Genomic DNA, 14,317 nt, shown 5'->3' with positions numbered 1-14,317 from the left:
CTGAGAACTCCTGCCTAGCAGGTTAAAGGTTAGCGGACGTTCGTGTACGGCCGGAGTCCGCCGGTGGAACACAGTGGCTACCCTTACGGTGAGTTGGCACATCGTGCCGGTTGGTTATTACGGTTAAAATATGGTTAATAAAAGCTGTGGCCGGCCATCACCCAGCAAAAGAAGTTGAGTGTGTTGTGTACTTATTTCCTGGCGGCAGTGGGGGAATGTGGTGCAATTTGCCATGCTTGACTCTAGGTAGTCTGATAAATCACGATTAACTCTTAAACCACCCTAGATCACTGGGGATGAGTGCAACTCCAGCATGGTTGGGTTTGATCTTTCGGCATTTGAATACTGGTGGCTGAAGAAGTTGTGCCAGCTCAATAGACAATAGGGGAGATTTATCAAACTGGCGTAAAGTAGAATTGTCTTAGTTGCCCCTAGCAACAAGATTCCTCTTTTCTTTCCTCACAGATTCTTTGAAAAATGAAAGGTGGAATCGGATTGGTTGCTAAAGGCAACTAAGCCAATTCTACTTTACACCAGTTTAATAAACCTCCCCCAATTACTTTTATTAACTGGGGATTCTTAATGGCAGGTGTCCGGAGCTATGCGACTTGAATGTAATAATAAAATAATGATTATAATATAATAAATATTATCTACTAATAGGTTATGTGTATTGATAGTAGCTCACATCATCAGTGATAGTCACTATACACACACCAGCTCTCCCATCCGCTGCCTGTCCATTTATTATGGGTCATAAATTTTTGCAATGTTGGATTTCTATGGGTGTAGCCGCCATTAGCCAGGAATGAACCCACCCTCAGTAAATTTTCTCCTTACTTGTTAAACAGCATCATCCCTATATATATATGAGAAAATCCTGATCATAGGACCTACATCAACCTTATCAGCAATTCAACATGGTGTCGAAAGCATTGATACTGCTGAGTGTCCTCCTGGCCTTGGGGCAACAGAGTTGGGCTAAAGGCAGCCATAGTCACAGCCACAGCCACAGCCACAGCAGCGAGAGTAAAGAAGATAATGGTGAGTAGATTGTTTACTGTTAATCTTTTTGCTGGTCAGCTGCTGACTGATCTCTCCTACTACTGACTGAGCTCTCCTACTGCTGACTGACCTCTCCTGCTACTGACTGATCTCTCCTACTGCTGACTGATCTCTTCAGCTGTGTACTGGTCTCTCCTACTGCTGAGTGATCTCTCCAGCTGCTGACTGGTCGCCCCAACTGCTGACTGATCTCTACTACTGCTGACTGATCTCTCCAGCTGTAGACTGGTCTCTACTACTGCTGACTGGTCTCTCCAGTTGCTGACTGATCACTCCAGCTGCTGACGGGTCTCTACAGCTGCTGGCAGGTCTCTCCAGCTGCTGACTGGTCTCTCCTGCCGCTGACTGATCTCTACAGCTGCTGAAAGGTCTCTCCAGTTGCTGACAGGTCTCTCCAGCTGCTGACTGGTCTCTACAGTTGCTGACTGATCTCTACAGCTGCTGAAAGGTCTCTCCAGTTGCTGACTGGTCTCTCCAGCTGATGACTAGTCTCTACAGCTGATGACTGGTCTCTGCCTATAGAGGAGGAACGAGGGGGGTTTTAAAATCTATATAATAAAAATGAAAGTCTGTCTGTCCCGTATAGACTTCCAAACGCGTGAACAGTTTGACCCCAAATTTGACACATAGATACATTGGGTACCCGGGAAGGTTATTGCGAAGGTCCCGTGCCCGCCAGATGTACAGGAGGGGAGGGGGAGGGGGAAGAGCGGCGCCCCATAGCGATGAATGGGAAAATCTCCACACTGCAAACACAGGTGATATAATTAGCTGCATGTCTCCAGCAGCAAACGGCAGTTGGGAGCCTAAGCAACCAATAGGATTACTGCTTTCATTCTCACAGGGAGCAATGGTTACTAGGGAGGCTGCCTCACAACATCCACAGTAATAACTGGTAGACCCCCTACTCCATCTATACAGTACATGTATATACAGAAACCCCTACTCCATCTATACAGTACATGTATACAGGACCCCCTACTCCATCTATACAGTACATGTATACAGGACCCCCTACTCCATCTATACAGTACATGTATACAGGACCCCCTACTCCATCTATACAGTACATGTATACAGGGCCCCCTTCTCCATCTACAGTACATGTATACAGGACCCCCTACTCCATCTATACAGTACATGTATACAGGACCCCCTACTCCATCTATACAGTACATGTATACAGGACCCCCTACTCCATCTGTACAGTACATGTATAAAGGACCCCCTACTCCACCTATACAGTACATGTATATACAGAACCCCCTACTCCATCTATACAGTACATGTATACAGGAACCCCTACTCCATCTATACAGTACATGTATGCAGGACCTCCTACACCATCTATACAGTACATGTATATAGGACCCCATACTCCTTCTATACAGTACATGTATACAGGGTCCCCTACTCCATCTATACAGTACATGTATACAGGACCCCCTACTCCATCTATACAGTACATGTATACAGGACCCCCTACTCCATCTATAGAGTACATGTATACAGGACCCCCTACTCCATCTATACAGTACATGTATACAGGGCCCCCTACTCCATCTATATAGTACATGTATACAGGACCCCCTACTCCATCTATACAGTACATGTATACAGGACCCCCTACTCCATCTATACAGTACATGTATACAGGGCCCCCTACTCCATCTATACAGTACATGTATACAGGACCCCCTACTCCATCTATACAGTACATGTATACAGGACCCCCTACTTCATATATACAGTAAATGTATACAGGACCCCCTACTCCATCTGTACAGTACATGTATACAGGACCCCCTACTCCATCTGTACAGTACATGTATACAGGACCCCCTACTCCATCTATACAGGACATGTATATACAGAACCCCCTACTCCATCTATACAGTACATGTATACAGGACCCCCTACTCCATCTATACAGTACATGTATACAGGACCCCCTACTCCATCTATACAGTACATGTATACAGGACCCCCTACTCCATCTATACAGTACATGTATACAGGACCCCCTACTCCATCTATACAATACATGTATACAGGGCCCCCTACTCCATCTATACAGCACATGTATACAGGGCCCCCTACTTCATATATACAGTACATGTATACAGGAGCCCCTACTCCATCTATACAGTACATGTATACAGGACCCCTTACTCCATCTATACAGTACATGTATACAGGACCCCCTATTCCATCTATACAGCACATGTATACAGGGTCCCCTACTCCATCTATACAGTACATGTATACAGGAGCCCCTACTCCATCTATACAGTACATGTATACAGGACCCCCTACTCCATCTGTACAGTACATGTATAAAGGGCCCCCTACTCCATCTATACAGTACATGTATACAGGGCCCCCTACTCCATCTATACAGTACATGTATACAGGACCCCCTACTCCATCTATACAGTACATGTATACAGGCCCCCTACTCCATCTATACAGTACATATATACAGGACCCCCTACTCCATCTATACAGTACATATATACAGGACCCCCTACTCCATCTATACAGTACATGTATACAGGACCCCCTACTCCATCTATACAGTACATAATTATACCACTAATTCCACCTGGATAGCAAGGAAAACACCAAATTATTCCTGTCTTGAACACAGGTTAAATCCAGTACACCTTTTTTAACATCAACACCTCTTAAACATTTTTTATACAAAAAGAACCATATTGAGGCTAGTTTACAAATTTAAAAACAGATACTTTATTGTAAAATAACAACATACAAAAATACTTGCAATAATAGAATAGACCAGCAGATGGCAGTATACAAACAAACGAGTAAATGGTAAACACTCTTATTATTATAACATCTGGGGTGGTGTTAACTATTCTAAAAACTCTTTATATATAGGATAGTATGTATAATGTCACCGTCGTCCACATTGGGACTAGTAGTACCGGCTTACTAACCCCAAAATACATTAACATCAAGTAGTCCTGAACACTCACCCATCTCTTGTTTGTTGTGTATCTGCCACCAAGCACCCCTCAACGACGTTTCGCGTTGGTTTCGCTTCCTCAGGAGGGTATAGCTTAACCCCCGTCTAATCCCACTATTTATATGGTGCCGCTGATGACATCGGCGCCAAGCGCCGGGTCGCACGAGTCACACATCACTTCCGCTTCCGGCACTCCGCGCTGGAACGCATATCCGCTGTGTGGAACGCACACGGACATGCGCACTGCGCCTCTTGAGACCGCTTTGGAAGGATGCCCGTACCTGAATCCCGGTTCTTGGCGCACCACCATTGGAGCCAAAAATAGGTAGGAAATAATCCATGTTACTCTCACATCTACCTAGATCTACCCCCGGATGTTGTAAAAACCTAACATGAACCATGGATACCTAATCTCAATATACCAATATACAAATGAATAATAAATCACCTAATCAAATAATTATTTGATTAGGTGATTCATTATTCATTTGTATATTGGTATATTGAGATTAGGTATCCATGGTTCATGTTAGGTTTTTACAACATCCGGGGGTAGATCTAGGTAGATGTGAGAGTAACATGGATTATTTCCTACCTATTTTTGGCTCCAATGGTGGTGCGCCAAGAACCGGGATTCAGGTACGGGCATCCTTCCAAAGCGGTCTCAAGAGGCGCAGTGCGCATGTCCGTGTGCGTTCCACACAGCGGATATGCGTTCCAGCGCGGAGTGCCGGAAGCGGAAGTGATGTGTGACTCGTGCGACCCGGCGCTTGGCGCCGATGTCATCAGCGGCACCATATAAATAGTGGGATTAGACGGGGGTTAAGCTATACCCTCCTGAGGAAGCGAAACCAACGCGAAACGTCGTTGAGGGGTGCTTGGTGGCAGATACACAACAAACAAGAGATGGGTGAGTGTTCAGGACTACTTGATGTTAATGTATTTTGGGGTTAGTAAGCCGGTACTACTAGTCCCAATGTGGACGACGGTGACATTATACATACTATCCTATATATAAAGAGTTTTTAGAATAGTTAACACCACCCCAGATGTTATAATAATAAGAGTGTTTACCATTTACTCGTTTGTTTGTATACTGCCATCTGCTGGTCTATTCTATTATTGCAAGTATTTTTGTATGTTGTTATTTTACAATAAAGTATCTGTTTTTAAATTTGTAAACTAGCCTCAATATGGTTCTTTTTGTATAAAAAATCTATACAGTACATGTATACAGGACCCCCTACTCCATCTATACAGTACATGTATACAGAACTCCCTACTCCATCTATACAGTACACGTATGCAGGACCCCCTACTCCATCTATACAGTTCATGTGTACAGAACCCCCTACTCCATCTATACAGCACATGTATACAGGGCCCCCTACTCCATATATACAGTACATGTATACAGGACCCCATACGTCATCTATACAGTACATGTATACAGGACCCCCTACTCCATCTATACAGTACATGTATACAGGGCCCCCTACCCTATCTATACAGCACATGTATTGAGGGCCCCCTACTCCATCTATACAGTACATGTATACAGGACCCCCTACTCCATCTATACAGTACATGTATACAGGACCCCCTACTCCATCTATGCAGTACCTGTATTTAGGACCCCTTACTCCATCTATACAGTTTATGTATACAGGACCCCCTACTCCATCCATACAGTACATGTATACAGGGCAGTATTACCAGCTGCTGCTGCCCTAAGCACTAAACCTGAAGGTGCCCCATCCTCACTCACCAATTAGCATCAGGATAGGTAGGTAATAGCTCCACACGTCACATTTAACACCGCCACACCAAGCCTGACCAATACCGCCATACTGTGACTGGATAACACTGCCATACCAGACCTGTTCAATACTGCTATACTGTGACTGGGTAACACAGCCATACCAGACCTGACCAATTCCGCCATACTGTGACTGGATAACACTGCCATACCAGACCTGACCAATACCACCATACTGTGACTGGATAACACTGCCATACCAGACCTGTTCAATACCGCTATACTGTGACTGGATAACACTGCCATACCACACCTAACCAATACCGCCATACTGTGACTGGATAACACTGCCATACCAGACCTGTTCAATACCGCCATACTGTGATTGGATAACACTTCTATACCAGACCTGACCAATACTGCCATACTGTGACTGGGTAACACTGCCATACCAGACCTGATCAATACCGCCATACTGTGGATAACACCTCCATACCAGACCTGACCAATACCGCCACACTGTGACTGGAGAACACCGCCACGCCAGACCTGACCAATACCGCCATACTGTGACTGGATAACACCGCCATACCAGACCTGACCAATACCGACACACTGTGACTGAATAACACTAACATACCAGACCTGACCAATACCGCCATACTGTGACTGGATAACACCGATATACCAGAACTGACCAATACTGCCATGATCCCCTCGAAAAGACACCAGATTTTCTGGCAAGTCTGAACGGGAGGGTACTGCCCCTCTGCAAGGTGCTACCCTACTTACCAGACCATGGGTGCCTAATGGTAAATACGACCCTGCAGGTATACAGGACACTACAGGTATACACTATACACTACAGGTGCACGGGACCTCTACCAACTATATACTACAGGTATACAGGACCCCAAACTTTACACTACAGGTATCCAGGACCCCAAATCTATACACTGCAGGTATACAGGACCTCCATGAACTATATACTTCAGGTATACAGGACCTCCACCAACTATATACTACAGGAATTCAGGACCCCAAACTATACACTACAGGTATACTGGAACTCCACCAACTATATACTACAGGTATATAGGACCCCAAACTCTACACTACCGGTATACAAGACCTCAAAACTATACACTACAGGTATACAGGACCTCCACCAACTCTATACTACAGGTATACAGCACCTTCACCAACTCTATACTACAGGTATACAGGACCCCCAAACTTTACACTACAGGTGTACAGGACCTCCACCAACTATATACTACAGGTATACAGGACCCCAAACTATACACTACAGGTTTACAGGAACACAAAACTACACACTACAGGTATACAGGACCTCCACCAACTATATAATACAGGTATACAGCACCCCCAACAACTCTATACTACAGGTATACAGGACCCCAAAGCTATACACTACAGGTATACAGGAACTCCACCAACTATACACTACAGGTATATAGGACCCCAAACTATACACTACAGGTATACAGGACCTCAACCAACTCTATACTACAGTTATACAGAACCCTCAAACTATGCACTACAGGTATACAGGACCCCCGAACTATATACTACAGGTATACAAGACCTCCACCAATTATACACTACAGGTATCCAGGACCCTCAAACTATAAACTACAGGTATACAAGACCTCCACCAACTATACATTACAGGTATACAGCACCAACTATATACTACAGGTATACAGGACCCCTGAACTATACAGTACAGGTATACAGGACCTTCACCAACTATACACTGCAGGTATACAGGACCTCCCTCAACTATACACTACAGGTATACAGCCCACCCAACTACACACTACAGGTATACAGGACCCCCCCAACTATACACTATAGGTATACAGCCCCCCCAAATATGCACTACAGATATGCGAGACCCCTAAAAACTATACACTGTGGGTATACAGAACCCCTCAAACTATGCATTACAGGTATACACTAATTCCACTGATTAACTGATGAAACAGTACCTTTAGCTTGGCCTCCTGGGCACCTTAGAACAAATCTAATTAACACACTGACACTTTATACCCGGGCAGTGCCGGGTACATTTTCTAGTATAACGTACAATGGAAACTATGGCCAGTATTGTTTTCGAACCCAGTATATGCCATTGTTAGATGATCATTCATGGAGTAACGTGTTTGTACTATTATGGGAAAAGTATAGCATTGTTATGATGGCATTTTGGCTGGTAGTGCTATCCTTGTCACTGTTATAACAGAATTGTGGCTGAGGGCACTATAGCTGACATTGCTATAGGACCATTGTTGGCTGATATTGTTATGTTGGCCGTGTAGTTGGTGGGGTGACTATTATTGCAATGTGACTTGATACTGTTATGACATACTAAGCCCAGCCCAGTCACCAGTATGAGGGCACTGTGGCTGTTTGTTAACATTATGAGAATATCATAGATATCACTGTTGGCCTTGCTGACACTGATTTCAGGCCATACCAGCTATGTAGCCACTGTAACTGGTTCGCCAATGTTAACTGACAATGAAATGAGGGGTCTGGCTGGCTGGCACTACTATTTGACACTGGGATTGATTTGCACGTATGGGGGCAATATGACAATTATGGGAGAACTATGGCTGATACTTATATATATCGGGCACTGTGGTAGACTGGCATGTTCGTGGGAGCACCATGCATTGTGCCACCTGATCAAAGAGAACAAAGCATCTCACGTCCCTATCCCCCGTTCCCACCTCCACATACTGACATATAATACAATTTGTTCAGAAGATTATAAGAGAAAATAGACTTGTTTGTCTTATTTTACTCAGAACATAAATTATTCCTCAATTATATGACTACCGATTTCTTTACTGTTATGAAAATAGAGTTACAGCGCCCTCTAGTGTCTATATAAGATAACACCATCCAGATTGCAGTAAAAATAATCAAATTTTTTAATCTTTTTATTTCTTCTATCAATCATGGCAGTGATCAATGAGAAGGAATGTAAAGTGGCGCCGTATGACAGAAGAGACTGTGGCTACCCGGGGATCAGCGCCTCTGAGTGCGCTCAGCGGAAATGCTGCTTTGATTCCAGCATTGCAGGGGTTAACTGGTGCTTCTTCTCTAAGGCACAAGGTATGGCATCGTCTTTCACTAGAAAGGCAATTACTTACAATGCAGAGAGTCAATAACTCAGACCGTATAAGAGCTGTCACCAAACTTTCTCAGAACCCTGAATGGCAACCCTCATCATTTATTGGTGCTGAACTAGTTACCATTGACCATTCAGGAACGTATTAGAATTTTGGATGATATCAGATTAAAAGGACTTTTATATTGTTTTATTATGAGGGTGAATTCACACACAGCAGATCTGTCGCAGAAATGACTGTGCCCGCCCTTCTTCATCTATACAGGACTAAAAGAAATCCACACAGACAGATTATCGGAAAATTAAATGTCTGCTACATATCTGCCATGTGTGAATTCACCCTAACAGTAAGTTCTTCCTTCTATTACAGATAAGGCGCAGTGCGCTGTCAAAACCAAGGACAGGAAAGACTGCGGTTTCCCTGGAATAAGCGCCAAGGATTGTTACTCCAGAGGCTGCTGCTTTGACGCCAGTACCCCCGAAGTGAAATGGTGCTTTTACCCCAAATTCAAAGGTAAAATATTCACTGAATCATTCATAGAAAATAATCTCTGCTTAATACTATTAACCCCTTTGACCAAGCCTTATTGCCAAAACCAGGGGGGGTCAAACTCAGGCCCTCCAGCTGTTAAAAAACTACAACTCCCATCATGCCTGGACAGCCAAAGCTTTAGCTTTGGCTGTCCAGGCATGATGGGAATTGTAGTTTTGCAACAGTTAGAGGGCCTGAGCAGAGGTGTAGCTAGCTTCTCCTGCACCCGGGGCAAAGACTTAGTTTGGCGCCCCCGCCCAACAAAAAAAAAGAAAACCCACACACATACACTCCTTGACGTTGACAGCTGTAACTGCACACTGGACTGAAGACCTCTCTTTAACTTCTGCACAGATCTATTTTTTTTTATGAGATGCATACACTATATATATATTTTTTTTTTATTATTATTATTTTTTTTAACATGATCTGACCAAAAATTTCCAATTTTATCTAGAGGACTGCATTGACAGTGTCCCAAACACTGTTTTAGGCCATATTCACACAGCGTCTTTTTATGGCCATGTTTCGCCCGTCTTTTTTGCTTCACAATGAGGGCTGTCCAAAAAGACGGACAAAATATGTCAGAGAAAAGTGAACATGGCCATATAGTGGATTCAGGCCCCACTGTCATAGCCAAGGCACTGTAATAACAGAACCATGTGGCTCTGAGCTCCCAGGCTTCTTTATTGCAGCTGCTGGCATACACTGGGTACACTGGACTGTACACAGGGGCAATCTGGGGCTCTTTAGCTATCAGAACTACAACCCCCATCATGTTATGCTGACAGTTTGTGATGGGAGTTGTAGTTTTGCAACAAGTGGCTCTTCAGCTGGCAGACCACAACCCTCATCATGTTGTGCTGACTAATAATGATAGGAGTTGTAGATTTTGCAACATTTGGGGTTGGGGCACAGATTGGGAAACAATGATTTGCAGACAGTGGCACAGTACTATAGAGGAGGCAGTGGTATAGTTCACTTACACATTGTACTGCACTTCCAGAGAAACCCTTTAAATCGTCAGTAGTAGTATGTATTTTCTTAAGATTGATATTGTCAAAAGTCAGACTGGAAGAGATTTCAGGCTACATGGAGGTCGGATTGTCACATTTTAAATTTATATACAAAAATCCATGTGCAGCGTCCATTTCTCATTGGATTGTCATTGCTTGTAATTCCTGTTGTATGTAGGATGCTCTGTCAGCCACAAGCTGAGGAAAGACTGTGGGTACCCAAACATTAGCTCCAAGGACTGTCACTCCCGAGGCTGCTGCTATGACTCAAGTATCCCTGAGACCGTCTGGTGCTTCTATGGATACAAATAAATACCAAGGTAATGTGATATATGGCGATATAATAATCCAAAACCTTATGTATGGTTGCATCTGTTATATCCATAAAAAATATTACAAGCAAATAGGTTATCCATATGTTGATTTGGGAAAATCAAGCTCCACCCACAGCTGGAAATTGAAGAAAAAAAAATTGCTGCTGAAAGTGATAGATCATAAGCTGTAACAAACATAAAAACATTAGGGGCTTATACATGCCCATGTTCAATTATTTTTATTATGTGTTATAGAGATGGTGTCAGTGTAACAGCCTTGGCTCTCAATTAAAGGGGTACTCCGGGGAAAATAATTGTTTTTAGATCAACTGGTTTCAGAAATAGATAGGTTTCAGATATAGTTTTGTAATTTACTTCTATTTAGAAAAAAAAATCTGAAGCCTTCCTGTACTTATCAGCTGCTGTATGTCCTGCAGGAAGTGATGTATTATTTCCAGGCTTACACAGTGCTCTCTGCTGCCACCTCTGTTCACGTCAGGAACTGTCCGGAGCAGTAGCAAATCCCCAAAGAAAACCTCTCCTGCTCTGGACAGTTCCTGTCATGAACAGAGGTGCCAGCAGAGAGCACTGTGTCAGACTGGAAAGAATACATTATTTCCTGCAGGACATAAAGCAGCTGATAAGTACTGGAAGACTTCAGATTTTTAAATAGAAGTAATTTACAAATCTGTATAACTTTCTGATACCAGCTGATTTAAAAAAAAATCACCAGAGTACCCCTTTAACACAATATTCTCTATAACATACATGACAATATATATATATATTTGTTTTATTAGTTTATATTAGTTTAGTTATATTGTATTCATCTATAATGGTGACTTATACACAGTATATTGCACATTATTTGACATGAGCCCCAATAGGTGTTTTATAGCTAAACTCTTATGTTACTTTTCTTACAGATACCCTCAGCAAGTGGACCGGAACAATCTTATCATTTAGATGCTATATTGATGTGATTTCATTTAATTCCCTCTAAATCCTGTTTTATTAAAATGGTCATAAAAAAATATCCTTTTCATTATTCATCAACAGATATATTGTGCATTATACCAGGTAACACAGTGGTATATAGGTATATTGTGCAGTCCCTGGTAACACAGTGGTACATACGTATATTGTGCATTGTCCCTGATAAAATAGTGATATATAGTTATATTAAGCATTGTCTCAGGTAACACAGTGGTACATACAGTGGGTATAATGTGCAGTCCCTGGTAACACAGTGGTACATAGGTATATTGTGCATTGTCCCTGATAAAAAAGTGATATATAGTTATATTAAGCATTGTCCCAGGTAACACAGTGGTAAATGCAGTAGGAATTTTATGCATTGTCCCTGGTAACACAGTGGTACATACTGTATGTATAAATGTGCAGTCCCTGGTAACACAGTGATACATAGGTATATTGTGCACCAGGGGCGGATTAACTTTACCATAGGCCCCGGGCTGTTCACCAAGCCTGTGCCCCCCCACCCCACTGTAACTATGGCAGCACTAGCCTGGTGTTCATAGTACAGGATAGATTATGTGATGATGTCCTGATTTGTGCAAAATTGCCATAAAAAAACTGTGATTTTTTTGCAAATCATGGCAGAACTGTAGCCAGGAGACAGTACACCACTGAAAGTATAAGTCTTTTTGGGTGGTCATGTGCCCCACAGGAGCTCAGTGCCCCGGGCTGCCGCCCGAAACGCACCTGTTATAATCCACTACTGTTGTGCATTGTCCCTGGTAACACAGTGGTATATAAGTATTTTGTGCACTGTCCCTGATAAAATAGTGATATATAGTTATATTAAGCATTGTCCCAGGTAACACAGTGGTACATAGGTATATTACGCATTGTCCCAGGTAACACAGTGGTACATACAGTAGGTATAATGTGCAGTCCCTGGTAACACAGTGATACATAGGTATATTGTGCATTGTCCCTGGTAACACAGTGGTATATAAGTATATTGCGCACTGTCCCTGATAAAATAGTGATATATAGTTATATTAAGCATTGTCCCAGGTAACACAGTGGTACATAGGTATATTACGCATTGTCCCAGGTAACACAGTGGTACATACAGTAGGTATAATGTGCAGTCCCTGGTAACACAGTGATACATAGATATATTGTGCACTGTCCCTAGTAACACAGCGGTACATGTACAGGTATGTTGCACAGTCCCTGGTGACATTGTGGGACTTTTATCAAAATGATGGTAGGGGCGTATGGCAGGGAGAAGGCGCAGATTTGCCCCTTTGCCCTGGCATACGCCAATGGGCGGGCAGGGGTGAATGCGGGGGCGTGGAAAGGCAGGGAGGGGGGTGCGCCTCATTTATTATGAAACAGGTGTAGAATTGTTAATCAAGGTGCATGTTTGGCCAGGTAAAAGGGGGGAGTACCCCAGTCTTCATAAATCCCCCCATAGTGTTTCAGTGTTCTGTCTATAGGGACCAAGTGGGATATACAAGGTAGTTTCCAATGGTATATACAATTGCTAGTTTCAGCCAGTTATTTAGTCTTTATTTACAGCTTGGTATATCCGACTTCCAGTTCTTCCAGTACTTCCAGTACTGTGAAGTCACTAGTGACTAAGTAATATGTACGAGTTCTGTGTTATATACAGTATCCCATCTCTAGAAGTGTTTGTACTGTTCAGCCAATGGTGAGAAACTACAATTGTGGCTTATAGTCCCTGGTGGTCAAGGAGTCCATGTAGAGTAGAGTCTTTAGTAATACTGCATTATATATGATGAACAATGACAAATAATATGGTGATTTATTCTTTGCTTGGTAACTTAGGGGTGTATACATGTCTAGTCCCTGGTTATCTATGGGTAAGGTACAGTATATATATACTGTCTTGTTCCTGGTGGGACAGTGGTATGTACATTAACTGAGTAGTATATACTGTCCTATATAATATATTATTTTATGCAAAGTATTCCATTATTGGTATTATAAACAGTGTCAAGTAATATATATCTCCTAAAGCAGAGAGTATGGTTGTGTTATTTCTGCTCAGATACTTTTGGAGCTTTCTTAGCCCTGGAGTAGAAAAAGATATATACAGCGCTGCAGCATGTACAGTAACCTCCACCCCCATTAAAAGGTTTAGCTACATGCTCCACCTTACTAAGAGATACCATGTTCTTTGCGTATTAAAAAAATAAATAAATCAACTGCATGTATATAAATGCACACAGCAGCCCATTGTATAATGCTCAGTTCTTCCAGGATTCAGACTGTGACTGACAGTGCCACCTGCTGGCAGACCTTATTATGACTATGACAGAAGTGATATAAACAGAGATTTCAGGAGCCTGTAGCACATTCCATTGTATATAATAGGCAGTAATATGGCGATGGCAGGTACAACAGCTTCCGCTGCTCTAGAGAAACTTTCTTTAATATTCTGGAAGTGTCTGTGGGAATTGTTGCCCATTCCTCCAGAAAAT

The 14,317-nt window shown here is 42.8% G+C and overlaps 1 protein-coding gene across 1 annotated transcript; it reads left to right on the top strand.

The window, feature by feature from the left end:
* Positions 1–878: 878 nt before the first annotated feature.
* On the top strand, positions 879–13,707 carry LOC138767589 (integumentary mucin C.1-like). The gene is made up of 6 exons (XM_069945189.1): positions 879–1,044; positions 8,811–8,960; positions 9,347–9,490; positions 10,703–10,844; positions 11,765–12,090; positions 13,229–13,707. The coding sequence occupies exons 1-4, from the start codon at positions 921–923 to the stop codon at positions 10,834–10,836; spliced, it is 552 nt and encodes a 183-aa protein (XP_069801290.1). The 5' UTR covers positions 879–920; the 3' UTR covers positions 10,837–10,844; positions 11,765–12,090; positions 13,229–13,707.
* The last annotated feature ends 610 nt before the right edge of the window (positions 13,708–14,317 follow it).

This window comes from Dendropsophus ebraccatus, chromosome 11, assembly GCF_027789765.1.
Source record: "Dendropsophus ebraccatus isolate aDenEbr1 chromosome 11, aDenEbr1.pat, whole genome shotgun sequence".
NCBI classification, from domain to species: Eukaryota; Metazoa; Chordata; class Amphibia; order Anura; family Hylidae; genus Dendropsophus; species Dendropsophus ebraccatus.
The sequence above is the reverse complement of the archived record's forward strand: the minus strand, read 5'-3'. Positions and strand labels throughout refer to the sequence as shown.